Here is a 16616-nt window from a genome sequence, read left to right as displayed (position 1 = left end):
GGGAAGTTTTCTTTTGCTTTGTTATAATTTTATTTTCACTATGAGAAGCAAAAAGAAGTAAATGTGTCCCCTAATTTGGCAGGAAATGCCTCTGAAGAATTTGGGACATATCTCTGCCCTGAGATGTTCCTCCCAGTAGCACGAGGCTTGGGCTGGGCTCGGCAGGGCCTCCTGGCCCAGTGGATGGGTGGGACAGACCAATGGAGGCTGTCTGTGCAGCTGAGTTCCAGTCCAGTTGACTTTTCCTTGGGAGAGGGTTCGGGCAAAGCCAGTGGGAACTTGTTTTTTTGTTTTTGTTTTGTTTTGTTTTTACTATAAGAAAGAGAAAGAAATGAACTTGTCCTCTTGTGTTGCAGATTCAGTGGTTCTTTCCTTTGACTCCGTTGGACAAACACTAGGCTCAGGTACCAATCCCTCCCCTTCTATCATCCTCTCAGCATTCAGCACTGGCCACATTTGAAGTGGAGCCTAATGAGGTGGGGGAGGGGCATCTGGGGAGGGCAGTGGAATATCTCAATATTGTGGGAAAATCTCAAGAAGCATGTCTAGGGACCCACGGTCTAGGAGGCAGCAGTGGGATACAACATCCAGAAGACTTTGCCAGTTGCTTTAGAACTGTGCACCAAGGAGTTTGCAGTTGATGCTCCTTCCTTATTCAGGGTGGTCCAGCGTCATAGAAAAGGTGTCTGTTTCCTGTGCACACATCCTGTCTCAGAGAGTGGGGCAGAGGGCGTTGAGAGACCCCAAGCTCTGGGCACACTGGAGTAGCTAACCATCGGCTCTCCAGCAGCATGCCAGGCTGGTGAGAGTATCACAGCTTCCTAGGGACGTACACCCTGTTGCATGTTCACATGCACACCCCATATACTCAAATACACACCTCCTCCAGGACGGGCACTGTACTGTGCACATGTGCCGACGTACTCCTGCTCTTCCCTGTGACAACAGTGCAGGACACACAAATCGGCACACCCGCTGCTTTGACACAAATCACCCAGGCTCAGTGGAGCTCAGCTTTCCCCTGTCTGAAGCAGTCTGCCTGCCCCACACCACTGTGCTGTTGGCAGTGAACAGAAAGAGCAGATACTTTGATTCTTCAGCTTGCTGCCATTGTGTCCCTGTGGGAGCCCCAGAATGACTTCACCTCATGATGAGAGCATCTCTATGTATCAGGTCTTAATTTTTAGCTGAAGACAGTGGTCCTCGTACCTTAGGTGCTGCCTGTGAGTAACAGGGAGACTTTACTGGCCTGTTGAGGGCAATTAACCCATTTTGCTGTCCTTAACTGCAATAGATTGATGTTTCACAAAGCAGCAATGAGGTTCAGGCCACTGTAGCAATGTGGACAAGGGGAAGGATGATCAGAGAATATGATCACAGCTGCCACTGTTTGCTGAGGGCCTACTGTGTGCCAACACTATGCTAAGTGCTTTACACACATCTTACAAGGTGGATAGTACATCTTTAATTATAAAGAAACTTAATTCTCAAAGACTTGAAGTACCCTGTTCAGGGCCACTCATATGTGTCCACCCCTAGAGCCTGCACTGTCTGCCTTGTCATCTTGCTGTCTCATACTTTGATGCTTGAGGTGTCCGCATTGAAATGCTGAGATGGGAGAGGTTGCTTTAAGACAGAATGGACCTTTAGAAAGAGCTTTTAAGTAGATGCAAAGTTGCATCCATTCACATAGGAAAAAACTGATCAATTTTATTACATTAAAGTAGAACTTCTGTTCATCAAAAGGTACCATTAAGAGAGTGAAAAGGCAGAGTGAAAAAAGACATCTATAACACAAATAGCCAACAAAGGGCTTGCTTCCAGAATAAAGAACTACAAAAATCAATGTGAGTAAAGAAATAACCCAGTATAGAAAAAGGCAAAAGACCCCAACAGGCACTTCACAAAAGAGGAATCCAAATGGCCAATAACCTTATGAAACGGTGTTCAATTGTAATACTACCTAGGGAAATGCAAATCAGCATTTCAGTGAGATACCACTGCACATCTACCAAAATAGGAAAGCCTGAGAAGCTTGATATTCCGAGGTTGGTGAGGAAGTAATATGGTGGAAACTTTGAGTCTCTACTGGTCAGTGGGTAAGTTGATTACAACCACTTTGGAAAAAAACTATGGTAGTGTCTAGCTAAATTTGAATATATACATATGCATGACCTGGCATTTCCTCCCCTAGGTATATTCCCTGCATAAATAGATACTTATATATATACCAGGATATATGTATAAGATACATGTGTAAGAATCTATCTCTGTCATTGAATGCAGCTAAAGGCCTGGACAGAATGCATTTAGCAGCTATTTGAAGACTCTGAAATATAAATAGTAGTAGACAGATTGGGGGAAAAACTAGAATTAGAAGTACTGCCACCCTGGCAGTGAATTTCTCATTTTTCCTCTGGTATCCCATGTCCTGGACTTGAGACAGCCCAAAATCTGGACACAAACAGAGTGGACATAAGGGCACAAATGGAGAGAATTCCAGAAGACCTCTAGTTATGGCTAGAGTCTGGTTGGGAAAGGGGCTCTAAGGCTCAGACAGGGATGGGAAATCCTGAGGGTTGTTTTTCTCTGTTTCTCATGCCCTAGTCCCCAGGCCGTCCCCTCGGTGGTGGTGGTGGCAGTGCCCAGTAGCAGCAGTGGGGCCTTCAAGCACCTAAAACTGAGGAAGGGAAACCTTCTTCTTTGATCAAATCTTCCTCTCTGTAATCCCGAGGGGGTGGGGTGAAATCCAGTTGTTTTTCTCTCTCTGCCTTCCTGCTGCTTGGTCCCAGATTTGGGTACAGTTCAGGAAATGTGTGGCAGAAAGTGTAACTAAAACCCCAGATTTCTGGCCAGAGAACCCAAAAGGGGAGGACCAACGAACTGGAAAGTACAAGGAGAGCAGAGAGAAAGGAGCTCAGGAAAACGACTCCATAAAGTTGTGTATGAACTTCTGGGCTAGCCCTGAGCTGTGCATGTGTGCATCCAATTCTAACCAACACACCAAAGACTCTGAGAACTGAACTAAGGGATGGACCACCACCTGAGTCCCAGACTGGACACTTGGTGGTACACACCTGAACAGGCTTTGAAAATGGAACTGGCATTGAAACCATAACTCAAAAGAAGCCTGGTCAGAACTTGCCAACTAAATCCAACCTGCTTGATTGTCTGGTAAAACAAAAATATCAACATTCTCCACTGAATTTAAGTAAGACCTAAAGTTTCATGACATAATATTCAAAATATAGAGGATACAATCTAAAATTAATTACCACATGAAGAACTAGGAAAATCTCAACTTGCCTGGGAGAGGCAATCAGAGGATGCCGATGCCAGGGCTTCCTTGGTGGTGCAGTGGTTAAGAATCCGCCTGCTAGTGCAGGGGACACGGGTTCGAGCCCTGGTCCGGGAAGATCCCACATGCCATAGAACAACTAAGCCCATGCACCGCAACTACTGGGGCTGCACTCTAGAGCCTGCAAGCCACAACTACTGAGCCCACGCACCTAGAGCCCGTGCTTTGCAACGAGAGAAGCCACCGCAATGAGAAGCCCACGCACCGCAACAAAGAGTAACCCCTGCTCGCCATAACTAGAGAAAGCCCGTGTGCAGCAATGAGGACCCAACACAGCCAAAAATAAATAAATTAAATAAATAAATAAATAAATAGGTGCCGATGCTGAGATGACACAGATGTTGTAATAATCTGACAGACTTTAAAGTAGCTTTTATAAAAAAGCTCCTGGCACCCTTTCCCCACCTCTTCCATCTGGCTGTTGCTGAGTTGAATCCTTTCATAACAAACTGGTAATCTAGTAAGTAAACTGTTAAAAAAAAAATGCCCCCAAAAGTAAGGGTAAACATTGTTGACATGAATGGAAAGATAGAAAGTGTTAGCCAAAAAAATAACCCTGTGAACCAAATATGTATATATAAACCAAATGGAGATACAAGAAAAAAGATACGATAATGGAAAATTAAAAAACTCTGCTGCATGGGCTCAATCACAAAATGGAGATGACAGAGGAAAGAATCAGTAAACTTGAAAATAAAGCAATAGAAACTATCCAATCTGAACAACAGAAGAAAAAAGATTAAAGAAGCTGAACGAAGTCTCAGTGACTTATGGGACAATACTGGAAGGTTTACCATCTGTGTCATTGGAGTCCCAGAAGGAGAGAAAGAGTGCGGTACAGAAGAAATGTTTGAAAAAATAATGGCTTACACTTCCCAAACTTGGTGCCCAAGTAGGCTTTATTCTGGGAATGGAAGGCTGGTTCAACATTCAAAAATCAATCAGTGTAATCTACCCTATTAACTGTCTAAAGAAGAAAAACTACATGGTCATGTCAGTTGATAAAGCATTTGATAAAATTCAACATCTACTCATGATAAAATTTTTCAGCAAACTTAGAAGGGGACTTTTTCAATCTGATATAGGACATCTACAAAAAACCTACAGCAAACATCATACTTAATGGTAAAAGACTGCTCTCCCCCTAAGATCAAGAACCACTCCTGGAAGTCCTAGCCAGTGCAGTAAGAAGAAAAAGAAATAAAAAGAATACAGACGGGAAAGGAAGAAATAGAACTAACCGTCTTCACAGGTGACATGATTGCCTTCATAGAAAAATCCCAAGGAATCTAAATATTTTTAAAAACACCTAGAACAAATAACTGAGTTTGGTAAGATAAAAGAATGCAAAATCAAAATGCAAAAAATGAATTGTATTTCTGTATATTAGCAATAAAAAATTAAAATTAAAAAAAATTTAGTAGCCCTCCCCCAAAATGAAATAACTATGTATATATCTAAGGAAACATGCAGGATCTGTATGCCGAAACTTGTTTCTCTCCCATATTTTCTTCCCCACCTACCAAACTGTTCAAGCCACAAACCTAGTAATCACCTTAATTGTTTCTCTTCCTCAGCCTTTCCTACATTTTCTGTCTTTACGGTATGTCCTTGTTCAACCACTTCTTTCTAGCATCACTGTCTGCCCCAGGGCCTTTGTACTTTGTACCTTTCGCTTTGCACGACTGTCTCAGGTCTCTGTTCAAATGTCATCTCTGCAAGAAGGCCTTCCCAGAACACTTTTTCTAAAGTAGTCTACTCTCTTTTGACTCCCAGCCCTCCTCTAAGCAGGTATGTCTTTATTTCTTTTTAGCACTCATCCTTCCTTCAAATTATCCACTTATTTACCCTCCTTCAAATTATGTGCTTGTTTATCTTATTTAATTGGTCCCCCCCCACTAAAATGTAGGCTTCATGTAGCCAGGGACCTTGCCTATCTTGTTCATCACTGTGTCCCTGGAACTTGGAACAGTACCTGGCACATAATAGGTGCTCAGTAAATATTTATTGAATGAAGAATAGAAAAATAGAAACAATAATGTCCATCACTTAATGGATGCTTAAGGATTACATAAATAATGGCACGTTTATACAGTGGAATACTGTGCAGCCATTAGAAATGATGATGCAATTTTATTTTTATTGACATAGAAGATGTCGAGAGTATTACTGAGTGAACAAAACAGGAACAAACAGCATGTATATTGAGGCCACAGGTAAGTACAATTATATATGCACATCCACACATATATTTGTGGAAAGAGATTTCTGGGAAGATACTCACCAAAATATTTGCAACAATTAACTTTAGATAATGGGAGTTTTGAATGGTTCTTACTTCATTCTTTTTAAGTTTTTTACATTTGGATTTTTGCAGTAAGCTTGTGTTATTCCTACAACTGGGAAAAATAAAATTACTTTTGTTTGGAGAGAAGGACTGTGTCTGTGCTTAGTGGTTATTTTTATATATCTACCCTACTAGGTGGTAAGCTCCATGAAGTTTCAGATACAAACTGCAGAGTGAGCCATTTTTTCTGTGTCCTGTCCTAGCTGCTCTTTTGACATGCTGTCCCTCATAAACCTGCAGCTTAACACAAGATGCCCTGGCATGGTCTGGACATACTTGATATCATGAATAGAACTGAATTTACTGTATGCCCAGCTCTAGACATCTTCTTTTCTTCCCAGGATAGAAGGGGAATGGTGCATGACCTCTTTGCTTGCATTGGGACGGGGCTTCTACCTACCAACGGAGGTTCGACACTCCATTGGCCCCCAGTACTGTCACAGCTGTGCTGTGCTTGGGTGGACAGCGCATAGTCACAGGGGACCTCGTCTTATCAGGACCTCCTCACCAGGCCTCTCTCCTCCCCCACACCAATGTACACCCATTTGAGACTGGATTTCAGTTTGTGAACTTCTAAGTTATTTTACTGGGTCAGTTAATTTAGTCCAGGTCAGTGACTTTTTCTGTGTTTATTTTATAAAACTGCTTTTCCTCTTTTAGTTTGTCTTTGCTTAACTGATCCTATGTTATAATTTATTTTCCTGACTCAAGATGATGTGGGAGCTGTTTGCACTTTGGCCAGCCCCTCTTGGGTCTCTGTGGACTCCCATGGTTCATGTGTGGGCATGGCTAGGCCTTTTGACACCACCCTGGGGCAGGAGGTGGGAGGTAAGGGTAGACAATTGCTCTCATGGCAGCTCTCCCAATATGAGGGGGTCCGCTTTCCTTGTTTTCCTCTGAGAGTCAGTGTAGAGTAACGTAAAGAAAGCTGCAGAGCCAGACCTGGGTTGGTTCAACCGCACCCAGCTGGTCCATGTGCTGGCTGGGGATCTTGAACACATTATTTCCCCTCTCTAAGACTCTGTTTCCTCCTCTGTAAAATGGAGAAAATACCCACCTCATAAGGGTTGTAAGGGTTAAACTGAGTGTAGGTGAAAGTACTGAGAGCAGCATGAATTCACAGTAGATGCTCAATAACTAGTAGTTCCCTCAGTTCTTCCCTTTGTCCGGCATGTCCGTTTGCAACTGTTGCCAACTTCCTCCAACCCAAGCCAGGATATATATTACTTATGTTTAATATAGCCCATGACTTTTATTCGAGGCTGTACAGTGCCTTTTCTTTAGAAAAGAGGGATCTATTTTGGTTAGGATAGGCCCTCATTCCATTTATCCCTATGCCCTTTGCACTTAGCAATTCATCATATCTCAGAGGTTGGAGCCAAAGACCCTTTTAAAGAAGCAGAGCTTCTTCTCATATGCTTGGAGTTTTCTTGCCTAATGGCCTATCCTGCTTTTCTGGCTTTTGTGCGTTCTTATATGAAGCACTGCAGTTTCCTGATAGAATAAAGTCCATGTTTTTTCCCATATACTAAACTTTATCTACTTCAATAATGTTTCTCAAACTGACCTTCCTGGGAAATATTCATTGTTGTCATCGGCAGCAGTTATTTCATAAGCATCTGCTTTGTGCAAACCACAGTGACAGCCCATGGGAATTTGTGGTGGCTCTTTATAGTGATCAAAGGAGGTGGGTCACTGGGGACTGAAAGGGCCAGTCGCACAATTGGCTCATGATGTGCACCTATATTCCCTGAAAGTCCATTTCAGGGCTCAGTGGCCTAAGAGTGGAACTGGAGTAGGACACTTTCTCTCGGGGAGCTCCCCCTTCATCCTAGAATAGGATATCACTGTGGAGTCAGTACCCCCAGCTGTTTAAACATGAGAGCATAAGTAGAAAGTGATAACAGTTGTACACCCTGCTAAGATAAAAGGAGGGGACTCAGGGTTATTTAATCAGGGCATTGTGAAAACTTTTAAAATTTTCTTTACATTATAGAATTATGATGAGCAAAATGAAATACAAAGTGTTGTGGAATGTATTAGATGTTGAATTGCTATAAAACATAAAAATAAATATTTTTAAGTTTTTAAGTTAAAAACTTGAGCTTGTTTCAATGTGTGTTAGTTTTTATCTCAGGGTTTATGCCTCTCAGGTGGTCAGTTTTCATAAAGGTTCCAAATATGCTTGAAAAGAATGTGCATTCTCCACTTGTCAGGTGTAAGGTACTCTGTATCAGCTAGTTCAAAATGTATTCACTGTTCTGTTCAAATCTTCTGATTTCTCACTGATTCTGTGAGTCTGATTCTTTAGTGGTCTATTAAGTTTCCCGTTATAATGACAGGAGACCCATTGTATATTTCTCCTTGTAATTCTGTTAGTTTTGCCTGATACAGAGACATTATTAGGTGCATACACACTTTAGTGCATGGCCTCCTTTTGTTTATGTCCAGTTTCTGAACTTTCCAGGAGTTTCTTTGAGTTCAGAACACCAACGTCTTCCTTTGAAATGCCAGTGGAAGAGTTAATGGTTAGTTTCAAAGACAATCAGCATCTGAACAGGCACTTTATGCATTCACAGGTCTGGCATGGTACAGGTGTGGAGGAGAAGAGCAGAGATTTGCATCATGCATGCCACTTCCCACCTGGAGCCAGGCAAGGGACACACATGTGCTCCTTGGTCAGGGCTTTCCAGCCTGGCTGAGGCAGGGAGCCTAAACCACCAGACTAAACATCTCCCCTTCACTGTGCAGCTGTGGTCTTGCTGCTCTGACCCCTGGGAGGAGAGTACCTTCAGGTGCCAGGAGAGCTGTACATATACAGCAGCGCACATTGTGCCTGGTGACTTGAGAGTCCCAAGATCTTTTTTTTTTTTTTAGTTAATTTTTAGTTAATTTTTGGAGTATGGTTGCTTTACAATGTTGTGTTAGCCTCCACTGCACAACAAAATGTATCAGCCATGCACATACAGATATCCCCTCCCTTTTGGACTTCCCTCTCATTTAGGTGACCACAGTGCACTAGGTGACTTCCCTGTGCTATACAGCATGTTCCCATCAGTTGTCCATAAGTGGGTGTTGAATTTTGTCAAAAGCTTTTTCTGCATCTGTTGAGATGATCATATGATTTTTATTCTTCAATTTGTTAATATGGTGTATCACATTGATTGATTTGCATATGTTGAAGAATCCTTGCATCCCTGGGATAAATCCCACTTGATCATGGTGTATGATCCTTTTAGTGTGTTGTTGGATTCTGTTTGCTAGTATTTTGTTGAGGATTTTTGCGTCTATGTTCATCAGTGATATTGGTCTGTAATTTTCTTTTTTCGTAGTATCTTTGTCTGGTTTGGGTATCAGGGTGATGGTGGCCTCATAGAACGAGTTTGGGAGTGTTCCTTCCTCTGCAGTTTTTTGGAAGAGTTTGAGCAGGATGGGTGTTAGCTCTTCTCTAAATGTTTGCTTGAAGCCATCTGGTCCTGGACTTTTGTTTGTTGGAATATTTTTAATCACAGTTTCAATTTCATTACTTGTGATTGGTCTGTTCATATTTTCTCTTCTTCCTGGTTCAGTCTTGGAAGGTTATACCTTTCTAAGAATTTGTCCATTTCTTTTTTTTTTTTTTTTTTGCTGAGTTGGGTCTTCGTTGCTGCACGCAGGCTTTCTCTAGTTGCGGTGAGTGGGGGCTACTCTCCGTTGTGGTGTGCGCACTTCTCACTGCAGTGGCTTCTCATGTTGCGGAGCTCAGGCTCTAGGCATGCAGGCTTCAGTAGCTGTGGCATGCAGGCTTCAGTAGTTGTGGCGCACGGGCTTAGCTGCTCAGTGGTGTGTGGGATCTTCCCAGACCAGGGCTCGAACCTGTGTTCCCTGCATTGGCAGGCAGATTCTTAACCACTGCGCCACCAGGGAAGTCCATGTCCATTTCTTCCAGGTTGTCCATTTTATTGGCATGGAGTTGCTTGTAGTAGTCTCTTATGATGCTTTGTATTTCTGCAGTGTCCATTGTAACTTCTCCTTTTTCATTTCTAATTTTATTGATTTGAGTCCTCTTCCTCTTTCTTGATGAATTTGGCTACAGAGATATCAATTGTTTATCTTCTCAAAGAAACATCTTTTAGTTTTATTGATCTTTGCTATTGTTTTCTTTGTTTCTTTTTTTTTTTTTTTTTTTGCGGTACGCGGGCCTCTCACTGTTGTGGTCTCTCCCGCCGCGGAGCACAGGCTCCGGACGCGCAGGCTCAGCAGCCATGGCTCACGGGCCCAGCCGCTCCACGGCATGCGGGATCCTCCCGGACCGGGGCACAAACCCGTGTCCCCTGCATCGGCAGGCGGACTCAACCACTGCGCCACCAGGGAAGCCCTGTTTTCTTTGTTTCTATTTCATTTATTTCTGCTCTGATCTTTATGATTTCTTTCCTCCTACTAACTTTGGGTTTGTTGGTTCTTCTTTCTCTAGTTCCTTTAGGTGTAAAGTTAGGTTGTTTATTTGAGATTTTTCTTGTTTCTTGAGGTAGGAATGTATTGCTATAAACTTCCCTCTTAGAACTGCTTTTGCTGAATCCCAGAGGTTTTGGATCATCGTGTTTTCATTGTCATTTGTCTCTAGGTATTTTCTCATTTCATCTTTGATTTCTTAAGTGATCTCTTGGTTACTTAGTAATGTATTGTTTCGCCTCCATGTGTGTGGGGTTTTCACGTTTTTTTCCCTGTAATTCATTTCTAATCTCATAGCGTTGTGGTCAGGAAAGATGCTTGATATGATTTCAATTTTCTTAAATTTACTGAGGCTTGATTTGTGACCCAAGATGCGATCTATCCTGGAGAATGTTCCGTGCGCACTTGAAAAGAAAGTGTAATCTGCTGTTTTTTGGATGGAATGTCCTGTAAATATCAATTAAACCTATCTGGTCTATTGTGTCACTTAAAGCTTGTGTTTCCTTATTAATTTTCTGTTTGGATGATCTGTCCATGGGTGTAAGTGAGGTGTTAAAAGTCCCCCACAACTACTGTGTTACTGTCGATTTCCTCTCTTATCGCTGTTAGCCGTTGCCTTATGTATTGAGGTACTCCTATGTTGGGTGCACATATATGTATAATTGTTATATCTTCTTCTTGGATTGATCCCTTGATCATTATGTAGTGTCCTTCTTTGTCTCTTGTAACATTCTTTATTTGAAAGTCTATTTTATCTGATATGGGTATTGCTACTCCAGCTTTCTTTTGATTTCCATTTGCATGGAATATCTTTTTCCATCCCCTCACTTTCAGTCTGTGTGTGTCCCTAGGTCTGAAGTGGGTCTCCTGTAGACAGCATATCGATGGGTCTTGTTTTTGTATCCATTCAATGAGCCTGTGTCTTTTGCTTGGAGATTTAATCCATTCACGTTTAAGGTAATTGTCAATATGTATGTTCCTATTACCATTTTCTTAATTGTTTTGGGTTCGTTTTTGTAGGTCCTTTTCTTCTCTTGTGTTTCCCACTTAGAGAAGTTCCTTTAGCATTTGTGGTAGAGCTGGTTTGGTGGTGCTGAATTCTCTTAGCTTTTGCTTGTCTGTAAAGATTTTGATTTCTCTGTCAAATGTGAATGAGATCCTTGCCAGGTAGAGTAATCTTGGTTTTAAGTTCTTCCCTTTTATCACTTTAAATATATCATGCCACTCCCTTCTGGCTTGTAGAGTTTCTGCTGAAAAATCAGCTGTTAACCTTATGGGAGTTCCCTTGTATGTTATTTGTCATTTTTCCCTTGTTGCTTTCAATAATTTTTCTTTGTCTTTAATTTTTGTCAATTTGATTACTATGTGTCTTGGCGTGTTTCTCCTTGGGTTTATCCTGCCTGGGACTCTGCACTTCCTGGACTTGGGTGGCTATTTCCTTTCCCATGTTAGGGAAGTTTTTAACTATAATGTCTTCAGATATTTTCTTGGGTCCTTTCTCTCTCTCTCTTCTCCTTCTGGTACCCCTAAAATGTGAATGTTGTTGCGTTTAATGTTGTCCCAGAGGTCTCTTAGGCTGTCTTCATTTCTTTTCATTCCTTTTTCTTTATTCTATTCCACAGCAGTGAATTCCACCATTCTGTCTTTCAGATCACTTATCTGTTTTTCGGCCTCAGTTATTCTGCTATTGATTCCTTCTAATGTAGTTTTCATTTCAGTGATTGTATTGTTCATCTCTGTTTGTTTGTTCTTTAATTCTTCTAGGTGTTTGTTCTTTAGTTCTTCTAGGTCTTTGTTAAACATTTCTTGCATCTTCTCGATTTTTGCCTCCATTCTTTTTCTGAGGTCCTGGATCATCTTCTTTATCATTATTCTGAATTCTTTTTTTGGGAGGTTGCCTATCTCCACTTCATTTAGTTGTTTTTCTGGGGTTTTATCTTCTTCCTTCATCTGGTACATAGTCCTCTGCCTTTTCATTTTGTCTATCTGTGAATGTGGTTTTCATTCCATAGGCTGCAGGATTGTCCCGCATTTGTTTATTTTTGTTTTAATTTTCATTACTCTAGGAGGTGGTTTAAAAAGATGTTGCTGTGGTTTATATCAAAGAGTGTTCTGCCTATGTTTTCCTCTAAGAGTTTTAATAGTGTCTGGTCTTACATTTAGGTCTTTAATCCATTTTGAGTTTATTTTTGTGTATCCAGGGTCTTTCTTATTACAGATTTGGGGTGAGTGGACTGCCGGTGAGACCTGGGCTTTACTGCTAGCTTCCCCAGAGATCAATTGTCCCTGTAGAGTTGGTAGCATTTCCATTGTATAAGCTGAATTCACATGCTACTTCAAGAACACATTTGTATACAGTGAGATGCTCTGGGATCTGCAACCTTGCCCAAACCCAACAGTAAGAAGCTCTGCTGCTGTATCTCCAGAGCATTATGCCTGTGACTTCCTGATCACTTTCTATTCTGGTTTATATTTCCTAAAGATTATACTTAAGCTTTCCTGCTAGTCAGAGAACTCTGTGAGGGACTGTACACAGTAACAGCCTAGGAATATGTGGCATATTCAGTAACCACTTATGAATATGAGAATAGACTGCTTGTCAGATAAGATCCCTGGCTGGGTTGGAGATGGGGCAGTAATGTGTTACTCAGGAGCCTCCAGGAGTCTTTGTGGAGAAGGTTAAATTTTAGGCTTTTATAAATGACAGGAGGAAATTACCCTGACAAATTTGGAGTCATCAAAAAGGAACCCCAAAGTAAAAGCCAGAAACTGAAATTAAGGAAGAGTGTCTAAGAAGAGCCAGGGCAGGCTCTCCATAGGCAGGTGACTTTGATGTAATCAGCTGGATGGGCTGGGAACCAAGAATGCCCAGAGCAAGAGAATCACCACCTTAAAAGGTGGTTGGGCTAGTGGCTGGGAGAGGCAGCAAGAGGTGGAGGAAGACAAAGAATCAGGTCTTAGGGCTCCTCACTAGATTCTGTTGGTCATTTGGTCACGTTCATTCTTCCATTCATTCATTATATGTATGGAGCACCAACTATGCCAGACCCTGTATTAGGTGCTAGAGATACAGATACATACAGTTAAGATTATTTATTGTAAGCAACAGAAACTGACCCTGACTGACTTAAAAGAAAAAGAAATTTACCAGAAGGACATGGGAACCCACAGAATCAAATTAAAAACCAAACAACCGGCCCTAGAAAACACATTAAGGGCAGTGCTGGGAATCTAGATTGAAGCAAGTGTTCCATCTCTTCAGCATGCTGTTTTTCTCCCTGGTGTCACTCAGCTTGCAAGAGAAAGAGTTCAACCAATCTAGCTTTTGTCAAGTATCCACACTTTGGAAAGGCACATCCCATTGATAGTCTTACCACTTGTCTGCAATGGGAGAAGGGTAGTTCCCTGAAAGAAATTCAAATTCTTTCTAAAAGATGACAGAAACAACAGATGTGCACTACAGATTCATGGGCAAATAAGCAGAACTGCATTAAGTTCTACAGGTTTGGTGGAGAGCACAGATAAGGGGACACTTAGGCTAACAGTTTAGATCAGAGTAGGGGTTGTCATTCATCACTCATTTATCATGCCAAGCACAGTGTTAAGTGACAAAGCCTTAGAACTTTTAGTCTGTGGAGGAGAGCCACCAGTCAAATAGTCTGATAAATGTATAAGTACATTTGTATAATGGAGTAATTGCTATGAGGGCAAGTAAGACACTGTGAAAGGAGCATGTAGGAGGGACACAAGCCAGACAGGAGGGTCAAGGCATGCTCTTCTAAAAGAGTACATTTGAACTAGGCCTTAAAAATGAGCAGGAACTAACCACATAAAGAGAGGAGGACATGTTTCAGGCAGAAAAAAACTGCTTCTAAGAAAAAGGCCTATGTTGAGAGAATTCATGGCTCATTCAAGGAACTGAGAGACGGCCAAAATGGCCAGAGCACAGTGCCCAAGGGAGAAGATAGTACAAGATAGAGCTGGAAAGGTAGGTAAAGGCTGAATCATGAAGGTCCTTATGACACTACAAAAATGTCTATTACTTTTAGCTTTGGTGACAGTTATATCTTGAAGGACGAGTGTGAATTTACCAAGTTAACAAGGGGAGTGAGAGCATTATAGACTGAGGGAACATCATCTGCAGTAGGTCTCAGGCATGAAGGCTGCCTGAAGGGGGTGGCAGAAGATGAGGCTGGGAAGACAGGTAGAGACAGATTACGTGGTTGCTGCATGGCCTAAGCAATAGTGAAGACTCCAGCAAAAGCAGTGACCATGGTAGAGGGAGGAGGATCTGTATTTAGAAATGAGAGAAATAGGACACACCAAAAACTTCATTCTTGGGGGACTGAATGGTGATGCCATTACCAAAGAAACAAAACAGGCTGTGGGGAGGGCAGGGAACGGGGTGAAGATAAGTCTGATGTATAGCATTTTGAGTTTGAGGTGACTGTGGGTCATTTAGGGGCCATGTGTAGGAAATAACCAATGTGAAAAGGGGTTGGGAATGATACTTTATGTGAAGGGAAAAGCAGGCACGAAGGCCTGGAAGTGATAAGGTACTTTGGAGGAACATAACATAGCTCAGTCTGGCTGGAGCATAGAACATGGCAGGGGCAGGGTCGGGTGATGCAGGGAGTCAAAGAGTGAGCTTAGGGTGGTCACTGTAGGCCAGATCATGAAGGCCCTTGTAAGCTAAGAGACTGGCATTTATTCTGAGAACAGTAGAGGCCGTTTGAATGTTTTAAGCAGAGTAATGACATAATCATATTTATCTTATAGGAAGATTGCTCTAGTTACATCATGGAGAATCCATGAGAAAGGGACAAGACAGGACGCAGGGAAACCTGGTAGGAGGCTGTTAATAGTAACTGAGGTGAGAAGTGAAGCTGGCTTAATCAAGAATGGTAGAAATGGAGAAAAGTCAGTGGACTTGAGATCCATGTAAAAGACGAAATTAAAAGGACATGGTATTTAATTAAATGAAATAAGAGAGAAGCAGGGATCAAGGAGTTCTCTCAGGTTTCCAGCTTGGGCAGCTGGGTGAAAAGTGGTACCGTTCATTAGGGTAGGGAATACAGGAGGAGGTTGTACACGTGTAAGGGTGGTGAAAATGAACTCTGTGTGAGGCAGCCTGAGTTTCAGGTAACTATAGGATATCAAAGTGGAGATGTCAGCTGCATACACAAGTCTGGAGCTCAGGCTCTCTAGAGAGGGTTGAGCAGGAATGAGAGATTTGGTTTGGGTGCAATGGAAAGATCGTTGGGCTGGCTAAACTGAATAGTTAAACAAGGTGAAGTCTAGACCAGATAGACTTTTTCCCAGATAGGGAAAAAGTGAAGAAAGGAGGGGAAACAACTGAAAAATAGACAAAATATATGAAAAAAATTTTAAAAAGCTTCTTCAGACATTGAACAATAGGTATCCCAGAACCCTGGTCTTTGAAAGAAGGGAAACAAATGAGATTTCCAGACCTCAGCACAGGGAAGAAGAACCTAAACAGAACCCAAGAGTCTTCCTAAGAGGAAACAGAGTTGAAAATTTGAGGAGACCAAGGCAGCCAGAATTCATGGGCAGAGTACCAGAGAGGAGAGAGCTGCACACAGAGAGAGCACTGGAGATCTGCTGAGGACTGCTTGGACTCCTCAGCTGATTAAAGCACGTGTATGAGGGAACGACTGGAGGCCAAGGAAAGAAGCACTGAAAAGGAGCGGGAAGAGTACTCTCTATAGCTCACACAGGGCTGGGAATAATGGGGAAATGTCATAATACATGAGGCATCACATAGCGTACTTAGAAGGGTATTGCCTTAGCAGTGGGGCAGAATTAGTAACGGTGCAAATTAGCCCTAGACTAAAGTCCACTTTTGCTTCTAACCCCAACCCTGCAAAGCTTAAAAGCAAGCGTTGAAAGGATCAAACTGTTTCTAAGTAATTAAACAGCACCTCAAAAATACTTACGGAATGCGCAAATATTCTGCATCCAACAAGGTAAAACTCACATGGTTGACATCCAATCAAGAATAACCAGGCTGGATTTCTATACACTAACAATGAACTATCAGAGAGAGAAATAAAGGAAACAATTCCATTTACCATCGCATCAAAAAGAATAAAATACCTAGGAATAATGCTTGATAAACTGTAAGACACTGATGAAAGAAACTGAAGACAACACAAACAGATGGAAAGATATACCATGTTGGAAGAATTAACTGGAAGAATTAATATTATGAAAATGACCATACTACCCAAGGCAACCTACAGATTCAGTGCAATCCCTATCAAAATACCAATGGCATTTTTCACAGAACTAGAACAAATAATTTTAAAATTTGTATGGAAACACAGAAGACCCTGAATAGCCAAAACAATCTTGAGAAAGAAGAACAGAGTTGGAGAAATCACACTCTGATTTCAGGCTATACTACAAAGCTACAGTAATCAAAACAGTATGGTCCTGGCACAAAAACAGACACATAGA

At 41.8% G+C, this 16616-nt stretch overlaps 1 protein-coding gene across 2 annotated transcripts in view; it reads left to right on the top strand.

Moving 5' to 3' along the window:
- ST3GAL3 (ST3 beta-galactoside alpha-2,3-sialyltransferase 3) overlaps positions 1-16616 on the top strand; it is a 227828-nt gene that overhangs the window by 102991 nt on the left and 108221 nt on the right. For both annotated transcript variants that reach the window (XM_081223894.1, XM_081223893.1), the window contains exon 3: positions 357-404. In XM_081223894.1, the coding sequence (XP_081080020.1) occupies positions 357-404 (48 nt within the window). The remainder of the gene's footprint in view (positions 1-356; positions 405-16616) is intronic.

The sequence above is a fragment of the Mesoplodon bidens genome, assembly GCF_964165515.1.
Source record: "Mesoplodon bidens genome assembly, chromosome: 2".
In the NCBI taxonomy this organism is placed as follows: Eukaryota; Metazoa; Chordata; class Mammalia; order Artiodactyla; family Ziphiidae; genus Mesoplodon; species Mesoplodon bidens.
This window is presented reverse-complemented; position numbering and strand designations above follow the sequence as displayed.